The sequence below is a fragment of the Pterocles gutturalis genome, unplaced genomic scaffold (genome assembly GCF_000699245.1).
Source record: "Pterocles gutturalis isolate BGI_N339 unplaced genomic scaffold, ASM69924v1 scaffold40703, whole genome shotgun sequence".
NCBI lineage: Eukaryota > Metazoa > Chordata > Aves > Pterocliformes > Pteroclidae > Pterocles > Pterocles gutturalis.
In genome coordinates, this window is record NW_010119454.1 from 26,590 (window position 1) to 36,795 (window position 10,206).

Below are 10,206 nucleotides of genomic sequence, written 5' to 3' on the forward strand. Positions count from 1 at the left end.
GCGTTCAGAGATTTTTTCAAGTTGGGAAGTTTAACATTTACTTTTTCTATTTTTTTTTTTTTGTATTAAATCAAATTACTCTGATAAACATGGGGAAGAGCTCAAAATATGACAGTATTAGCCACAGAGTTGTGATAGGAAAGAATGGTTCACAAACCATAGAATTGTACTCCAAGGCTGACTGAAAGACTGCTGATATAATAAAAGATACCAAAGTAAGACAAGTTTAGGCAACTCAAGATTACCTTGTGAAAACCAAAAGGAAATTTGAAGAATCTTATGAGCTGCTTTCCTTACAAACTGACAATCAGTTACTCTTTTAGGGAAAATATCTTACTAAATTTGACTTTGCAAACAGTTACCTTATGAAATGTAGGAGAGCTACACTGTGGAGGCATACATGGGGTAGCTAGACGATCTAAATGGGCCATGATCACTACAGCTGTTTGTCTCAGATCAATCGCTAGCTCATTGTCCTGTGGTAAAGTCAGATACCTCAGAAAACTTTCATTTGGACTCAGAGGGTAAGTTAGGAGCTAGAAAAGAAAAAACAGCAGTCAGAAGAATGCTCAAGGTATTTCTATGCCACTACAAATACAGATAAACAATACATTTTAGACATGCTGAGTATCTACACAAGTTTAAGAGAAACCAAATTAACTCTGTACATCCTTTTTCTTACAGCAGAGGAAAATTCCAAACACACATGTTGAGAAAATATAGTCAGATTGTGAATGTAATAAAAAGCTACATGCATAATAAAATTGATTTATGATGTTTTATCAACCTCCATAATATTCACTAAGAGTCATAGTTCAATTAACTTCAAACACAAGTAAATAAAAATCATCAAAATGTGCAGAAAAGTTAACTGGCCACATGTCTTAATTATCACAAAGGCATTAACTCGGGAACACAATGCTTACCTCTAACCATACTATGACATTTCCTTCTCTTACCTCAAGAAACTCAAATGTGCACATGAAAACCAAACAACAGTGGTGTACATACATCTTACATGGAAAACACTACTGCCAAAATAAATCTAAATTTTGTTTGGATAATTTTATAATTATTTTAGTCAGACAAACGAAATTTGATACCAACATAATGCCCCTTTCATAATTCAAGGGTAAGTACCTGAATCTCTTCCTCAGTATTGGGCACATCTTTATTACATATTATACTCTGAAATCTTTGCAACAAAGGTAGAAGAGGTGCACTTGTTCCCTGTGCAGATCGCTCATTATCTGTTTCCCTCGTTCCATTATCCCAAAGTTGAAGCAACAACATAACTGCAGACAACATTTGGCTGAAAGAGGAAGTTTATATCGTCTATTAAAAGCATTCCTAAAAACATTATTTTAGGTTATCCATACAACCCACTTGCTACATTTTGAAGTTCAGCACTATCGGATGTCATGGCTTTCCATTTTAAACAGATTATCAAAACAGCAAAAATCCATTTTGCCACCTAGCTAACATAAGAGCTTGATTGCCACTGCATGACAGAAGAGGTTCATATGCTTTGAACCACAATTATTATATTAAACCCAAACCCAGGAAAACTGAAGACAGGCACTGCTCAGGCCACTCTAACAGGTAGTGATAGTTAAAAATCAAAATGCTCATGCTTCTCACCTTAGTGTACCCCTCTGCACTGCCAGTTCTAGCAGTATTGCAAGTGCCAAGTGCTGGTCTTGTAACGGAATGTTTCCTGGCCCTTTGGTACTGGGAACTCCATGCACATCTCTATTTAAAAGTAAAAAAATATATATTAACTAATAAGTAATTGGAAACAATACATATTTGCTTACCAAAAGCATCTGCAACACACCAAGAACTGCTAAACTTACAAAAAAATATAAAATTGGTGATGAAAGCAGCTGAGAAGAAAAGCTGACACATTCCACACAAGATCAATATTTAGAGTGGCAGCTACACTTTAAAACTGTCCCAGGCTTCACTATCTGCTCTAGAGCTCTATTAAATTTCCTAAGAATATGAATAACATTTTCCACAGGTGAAATTCAAATACTCTTTACAATAGTCACTGTAAGGATATAGTTCCAGTATTCAAAAGACAATTTCTGGCAGCTATTGTAAAAGGGTAATTTTAAGCCTCCTTAAATAACAAGGAAGAGTGGAGGAGTGCTCCAAGGCTAATATGAGTGTATTTTCCCTCACATGCACAGAGGTCTGCATTATTTTACTATTCTAGAAAGGCACAATTAAGCGTACACACATATTGCATTATCAAAGCACTCATCATGTGGATACAGGTTACACTAGTGAAACACTATTTTTCAGTTAAGTCTACATGGATTCAGAATATTCAACTTCTGATTTTTCTCAAACTGTTAAAGGAATTAAATCATTTAAAGAGCATCTTTTCAAAGTTCATGTATTTTTTGCTTGCTTGTGTAACAACATTAGAAAAGTAAAACCATCTTTTTAATTTTCCATAAACTATTACATTAATACTGTCAGCTGCTAAAGAGATGCAAGTTTAACAGTCATCTAACAGCTACTTCATCAATGCTCAAAAAAAAAGAAACTTACCCAGTCACAACAGACCTTAGGAATTTAGTAGCTCTTTCCACCACTTCAAGCCATACAGAAGATACAGTCCCTTCATCGAAAAGGGATGCCTCTGGTAGAGCTCGTAACGCATCCAGTGATTCCTGTAACAATTCACTGCACAGGTCTGCATCTTCACCTAAGGAACACAGTAATACTAGTTACACTCCCGTCTTTACAGAAGTTACACAAATTTTTTATACAACGTTTTGTGGATTATTTTTTTTTAACCTCAAGCTTAAAAGTTACTTAGTAATACGGACAAAGTTCTCAATCTTCACACAAATATTTTGACTCCAAGACTTCTCAAGAACTGTCTGCTTCATAAAAAATATATTCAGAAATGTGACAACTCTTAAACCAGCTCGTCCCACTATGCATCCACTGAGTAAATCAGAAGAACTAGGGCTGGCTGGACAAAGAGCAAGACAAACAGCTGTTGTCTGAACAAACACCACAGACTGAGACAAACAGGTACGTGAAGGTGGCACAGGTGACAGTTCTGTCAACCTCTGCAATTTAACAATCACTGACAAGTACACAAGTTTCACACTACTGCTCCAAACCCCTTATCTAAGCTGCTGCTATCACGTAATAATATAGGGGATTGACCCTGTCTGAAGAATAAATCTAACTTTTCTGAAATCTGGCATTACAAATACATTCTCTTAATGAAATCCCAATTTGCCTTCCCAAACATAAAAGTAGCCCAGCACAACACAGCATCAGTATGGGCTTGGATGGCTGGCTTGGACAGCTTCAGTCAGCAACAGTACTGTTGAGCATAATAGCACATAAATGTAAAACACAATTATGCAAATCTAAAATATATAAATGTACAGTTCTATGCAAATATTTAATACACACACACACGCTTTAATGAATCACCTCTCTTCTAATCAAAAATATATATAATATGCTACAGAGTAGGCCTACCTGACCTCCAGGCTCTACGAAGGAAAGCAAATGCAAATGAAAGTGCAGCTCGGGATCCGACTCGTGCAAGTCCTTCTACACCTTTGCCTACAGGTCTTGGGCTAAATAAAATGATATATGCATTGTCTCAGTATAATTTTTATAATAATCATATATATTTATATTAGTAATTATTTGCATAATGTGCATGTTCAACAATTTTATAATTTAGCTACATGCGTGCATATATAATTACACAGTTTTTATGTGCAAAGAATTGTAATTGTGACAAACATCAAAATGTCAACCACCAAAATTCACCTTCAGCTGCTTCAAAGAACAACCCATTCAATCTCCAATATCAAAAGCTTCACAGAGGAAAAATAAATTAGAATGGTATAATTGACTGCAATCAGAAAGGTGCCTAAAGTTACTCAGAGTGAAATTATGATGGTGTATTCAAAATACACAGACATAAGATACTTCATGTGCTCATTATTTACTCCGGTAGTTTATACTTCTAGTTAATTTGGACCCCATAAACTATGCTTTAGGCTATTTTTTTAATGAATCTTCAATTACTGATAACTAATGTCATCAATTCTGTCATTTCTTATCTTTCCATTCAAGTATCAATGTTATGAAATTTTCTTTGCAGCTTCTGTACTGGTATGTGTAAAGAGATAGCTTGAACTTTTGTTAACACCCACTAGGCTCACATACATTTCTGTTAACTTTTCTTTTTATGCAAATAAACACATTAATTTAAGTAAGCTTTCCTTTGTTACTTAATGACAGGAGGTTCCCTACTGCTTCCTCTCTCAGAAAGGCACCAACAATTCTGTTTTCTTTTTAATCTCACATCAAAAGAAAGTGAGCTGCTTAGGTCTTTTTCAAGAGTGAAAAAACTTAAACTTGAATTTTTAGCAGTCTGCTAACTTAAATATACCAGTACTCGTTTTAATCAGCACTGGAAAAAAAAAAAATTCAGAGAGCAGTCTATTCAGAGAAAGACATAATTGTCAGAACTCCAATCCCATAATAATTAGTCATGATATCTACTTGCTGCCTCCTTTCATTTTTGAAGCCAGAGACAATCCTAACGTAAAAACTTCCCTGGTTGAATTGCTTGTTCTGTCAGACACCAACCTTGTTCAGCTACTGAATAGCTTATTTAATGCTTCATCTGATAGATTTTTCTATTTTTAGGTCAATGAGCTATCTAGACACGGAAAGCAATCAGACAATTTCTTATTCAGTTAGTTCTCTGGAAACAGTTTCATATAAAAGGTACTATTACAGCATTTCTCACTCAAGCTACAGAAAACTATGTTCAACTTCCATATATTTGTATTTTAAAATTTGTTATGTGCTTTAACTGAGCAAATATTGACAACAAATATATTAATATTATTAGAACTATGTAACCTCCATTGGCATCATTTCTGAAATACGTTCCTCCATACTTTGAGTAGAACGAAAGGAATACCTCAATAGAAGCATAATTATAGCTCAAAGAATAATATCTACAGCAATGTATTACAATAAAAACCCACCAGTGTGAACAGAGATACTTTAAGCAAGCATCAGCCAAGAAGGAAAACTGAGTGGCAGATAACACCACGTAACCATCTCAAGGAATAAAAGTTTCTTTACCACTAACATTAGAAATCACATTAAGCTCTCATACACAGGGTGATAACCTTCCGATGACTTTCCGAATATATTAACTTGTTCATGCATGTGTCATTACCTTTTCTTATCCACAGCAGGCAGAGGAATACTAGTGCTTTTCCACTTAACTTTGACATTCTCCTGAAGAACTGTTCTGTTCAATGCAATAAAATATCGTTCCAGGATAACTAGCCTCTGCTTTAGCCTCATAGCTGAAAGAGCTGTTGTAGCAGTTTGTGTGGCCAGAGTTTGCTGTTCCTTCACTAGTACCTGAAGGCATTCCTTCAATTCATTCACATCTGCAAATCAGAGAAAGACATCATTTTACGAGCGTTCATCTTTGTTATATACAGTATCAAGAAAAATCAAGACAAACTGAAAACTCTGAACTGACCAGAAATCTGAACATCAAAACCCAGTGAAACTCCCTGTTTTCGTATTTCATGTGCACATTTCTAATTCACAGTATTACATAACTGCTATCACACTTAACAGGCATTTAGACAAAGGTTATCATCAAAACTAGTTTTATGTGAACACACCTCAACCTTCATATTTCATGTCTGAAATTAAAGTGTCATAGGAAATATTTATGCCTTTCAGAAAAAACCAAGTTAGACAGCAAATTCTTATCATCATAAGACGTCAGAGTCAGACTTCTCTTTAAGTGCAAGCAACAACCTTGCAAGACTCCACAAGGATATGCTTTCATTTTGCACTGATACAGATTATCTTAAGTTTCTCAGAAGTTACAAAACTGCTCTCCGAAGCTCTAGGATCACTGCCAAGAGCTGCCAAGCTTCTGAAACAAATAACATCAGAAATTTAAGATGCTTGTAAGTACTATTAGCAAATAAAAGATCTGACTTATGTACCAACACCAGAGAACTAACTCTTCACTAACCAGAAAATGCAGCCAACAGCCCAAAGTCCTAGTAATCAAATAACAGATGGCAACAAGTACAGTGCCAACAACAACAACAAAAACCACAATAGTTTAAATAAAAATTTGGAAATTGTGTATTTTTACATTCTCTGTAGTTTTAATTCCTAGGACAAACATCAACAAAGTGTGTTCTTAGAACCTCTGTCCCTTTACTAACAGCCTGATCACTGGGCCACCCCACTCTGCTTTGCACTGAATTACTGTACTCATCCCTAAGCCAACCACATTGGTTGCCTGGCTGATACACGAAGTACCTTTGTTTTACCTGACACCTGACTAAGGGGTAAAAAAAACACCTGCGCATGTACATAACATTGTTTGTGAGAAGATGGACACACCCCACACACCACAAAATCAACACACTTTTTTTTGGAACAGCTGCCTCCACGCTATGGAAATTTAGACACACTTACTTAGGGTAGTCTCTAGAGTTGAAAATTGTATCTAACGAGGCACAACTTTTTTTTGCAACTGTAACTATATAAAGCATTTCAAAGTTTTCTCCCCATCCTGCAAGGCATCTTTGCATACCCAGCAAAGAATTCAAGTGGCCTTCTCTGCCACCGGACCACATTGCACAGTCACTTACAGTTTGTTGTCAGCCATCGCCCCAGCCTGCTTTCAACATTGCTACTCACATTTCACCACTTCATAGTGTGTTAGATTCCTTTTCCTGAGGCAATTTACATATTTCCACCTAACTATGAGGAACAACTTATTTTTTCAATGACTAAGAATAGACTAAAATGTGTTCCTTTGCGCTCTAGGTCTTAAAAAAAAAAAAAAAAAAAAAACCCAGACAAAGGCAATAGCAGCTATTACACATACTCATACCTTGACTTAAATCAAGAAATACAATAAAAAAGACACACTGTCCTTAATTTCCCACAAAATTCCTCAAATAACTCTATAACAGAGTTGAGAATCAGGAAGTTCATAGAAGATATTCATAGAATCATTAAGGTTGGAAAAGACCTCAATGATCATCAAGTCCAACCGCCTACCCAACACCAACTCACTAAACCATGTCCCTAAGCACCACATCTACACGTTTCTTGAACACCTCCAGGGATGGTGACTCCACCACTTCCCTGGGCAGCCTGTTCCAATGCCTGATCACTCTTTCAGTGAAGAAATTTTTCCTAGTATCTAGCCTAAATCTACCCTGGTGCAACTTGAGGCCATTTCCTCTTGTCCTATCACTTGTTACTTGAGAGAAGAGGCCAGCACCCACCTCACTACAACCTTCTCAAGTTATACACATACAGCTACTTCAGATCACAATGTAAAGTAACACAGAAAAAAACAGATGCCTTCCAAAGGTACATTTGATTTGGTTGGTTTGCCTTTTATAATGTCCCTTAAGGTTATGGCCACATAGAAGTTTACTAAAAAGATTTAATGGATGGCTGTATCAGTACCCAGTCTGAAGCTCCAGTGTACCTCCAGGTTCATCCAGCTAAAATTTTGTTTCATTCTCTTTTTGAGAGAAAAATCTGAGCTATCAAGTATTAGCATTACTCTGAACACCAAAGTAAAAACTTCTACAAAATACAAACTACATGTTCTGAGGCTGCTTTTGTCATCTTAGGTGTGCCTTAAACTTTATTTTGTAAGAAAAAATACAAAAAAAACATCTTGCAGCACACAGCTTCTGCACTGTAGAGTACCATAACAGAACACGGGCAACGCTGACAGGACAGTTTCATATTCCCTCTAAACAAACCACCAGAAGAGAAAAATCAGGGGCTTTTTTCTTCCCTTCCTGAACATTAAAGCCCTATCAACCTCTAAATACCACCAGGATACAACAATGAAGTAAGAAACGGCAATACTCTCTGCTTCACAAAAGAGGCTTTTCTTAACATGGTTCTTTTTGCCAACCAATTTCATTCTGCAGATTCATTCCCCACATTATGGTCTGATGTATCTATAGAAGTAAAGAAATAGTCAACAAATTAAAAACAAGGCAACAGTCAATGAAGAAAAAACAAGGCACTTCAATTAACGCTTATGTTTGGGGGAGAGAGAGTCTACGTTTGGTACTACAGAAATCAAGCACTAGTTGCCAGACTCACTAGAGTCTATGAAGTAATACAAAGCTACGGTATTCAATCACTCCTTCCTGGCTGGCAAGTTATCTAAACGTGGACACCCTCTAAAATTATTTCTGAGAGTTGAAGAATTAGATAAAAAAGCCCTTCATTTCAAAATAATACACTTATTAAAGATATGTCATAGGGACTACTGGAAAGAAACACTGACGACAGGCAGAGACCACCTACAATCCTCCACCAATGACTTTACAAGGAAGTTTCCCTGCAAGTCTACAACTACATACCTTTCGAACCACTTCCAATCAGCCATAGTACTGCTGTTATTAGCATCCCAGCCATTCTGATGCAATAGGAATCCTATGAAAGCACATACAATGTACACACATCAAGCAGTACCAGTTTTAAAGCTGGCCACTGTATACAGACACGATACTGTGTCTGTTAAAAACAAAAGTTTCATAGCAGCATCTATGAAATTAATTCCTAAAAAAAAAATGAGGGCAACCTGTAAAATACTCAACATCCTATTGAGTGATCTGATAGGACAACTGGCACATTTGATAGAAAAAAATAACATTACTGTAGGTTTTAAATACGTCAGAGGTTCAATTCTGTTTTAATACAAAACCAGACCATAGTTCCATGGACTATGCAATGTTTCACAAAATAAAACCTCACAACAGGGCTTTCTAAAGTAAGGGACTTTACAAGCAAGTTATTTTGCTTTCCTATCAATTAGGTCAACAAATAAAAAAGTCAAATTAAGACAATACAAAAACTAGAAAATGAATCAACTAAAATTCTGTCTTCACTTTTTACAAAGAAAAACGGCTGGAAATAATTCAATTTTCAAGTGATTAGCCCTAAAAATAACAAAATCTTTCTATTCAGAAACTAGTAACACAGAGAGCTTTTCATTTACAATACACTATTTTTAAATACTTAAACATTTCACGCAAAAATATTTTTTCTAATAGAAAATATGATTTAGCCTCACCAAGATTCAAACCATATAAAAATAACCTGCATGGAACATAAACTTAAGTTTACTGAATTTTGTTGCAATAAAATTCTTTTCTTTCCCCCCCTCTCACCTTGCCTTCACAATCTCAAATGGCTAAAATTTTAGGAAGGCTTTCTAACAAAATTAAATAATTCCACTCTTAAATATTTTATACATACTTCTTTAGTGTTTCAAGAATGCAAAACAAAGTTCACATACAAAGTGTAGTAAAGGCTGTAAAAGGTTATAGTAGTCCTGTAACTCAGACATCTCAAAATTGAACCAAGGACTGTCTTGTTTTATTAAAACTATTTTTAAGTGAGATACATCTACAGACCTCCTTACTTTAAATCTGCTCTTATTCCATAAGTAAATTTATCTTTACAGAAATTCAGTTAATCTTTACAAAGATTTAAATATTTCTGTGAATCAACCCAGTGAAATTGATTTCAATAAACCCTCATGTCTGAACAACACTTACTACAGATGATCTAAAAAGACTCATGAGAGAAAAGCATATTAATAGTAACGATTCAAATTTCATCCGAGAAGGTTACAGGGAACTCTTTAAACAAAACTGTTCATATGCCACTACGCCAGCCCTTGATGTTAACCATTCCTTGTAATGCTTTGCTTTGTCAGTTAATTTTATGAAGGATGGAGACATGATTTACCTAATCCGTACCTACAATATAGGAGTTTAAGTCATACCATACAAGTTTACATTCTCAAGCTACTATTAGCAGAATACTTGTTAACTGGCAACTACAGTCAGTTACGCTTCTGGCTGCAGAAGAAATAAGTAAGCATTTTACCATCTCCTGTTAAAATTTAGCACATCCCTCCCTCCCTCGGTAACTAACATAACTACATATCTTCACTTCTTAATTCCTCCTTCCAGAAGTTCTCTGCATTAGAAGGAAAAATACCGTTAGTGTTTAACCCAGATCATTTGACAGAACAGGGTTGAGAAGTGACGCATTATCTAGGTATGCCCGAAAAAATGGGGGGGGGGGAGAACAAAACAAGCA

General features: G+C 35.7%; 1 protein-coding gene across 1 annotated transcript in view; it reads right to left on the minus strand.

Annotated features, from left to right (window-relative positions):
• Positions 1-8,529, minus strand: part of LOC104460779 (E3 ubiquitin-protein ligase HERC2-like) — a gene marked incomplete at both ends in the record, with an annotated part of 34,019 nt that extends 25,490 nt beyond the window's left edge. The window contains 8 exons of the mRNA XM_010076577.1: positions 363-536; positions 1,141-1,312; positions 1,642-1,752; positions 2,563-2,719; positions 3,517-3,617; positions 5,249-5,468; positions 5,895-5,971; positions 8,457-8,529. Of these exons, the coding sequence (XP_010074879.1) occupies positions 363-536; positions 1,141-1,312; positions 1,642-1,752; positions 2,563-2,719; positions 3,517-3,617; positions 5,249-5,468; positions 5,895-5,971; positions 8,457-8,529 (1,085 nt within the window). The remainder of the gene's footprint in view (positions 1-362; positions 537-1,140; positions 1,313-1,641; positions 1,753-2,562; positions 2,720-3,516; positions 3,618-5,248; positions 5,469-5,894; positions 5,972-8,456) is intronic.
• Between the last annotated feature and the right edge of the window lie 1,677 nt (positions 8,530-10,206).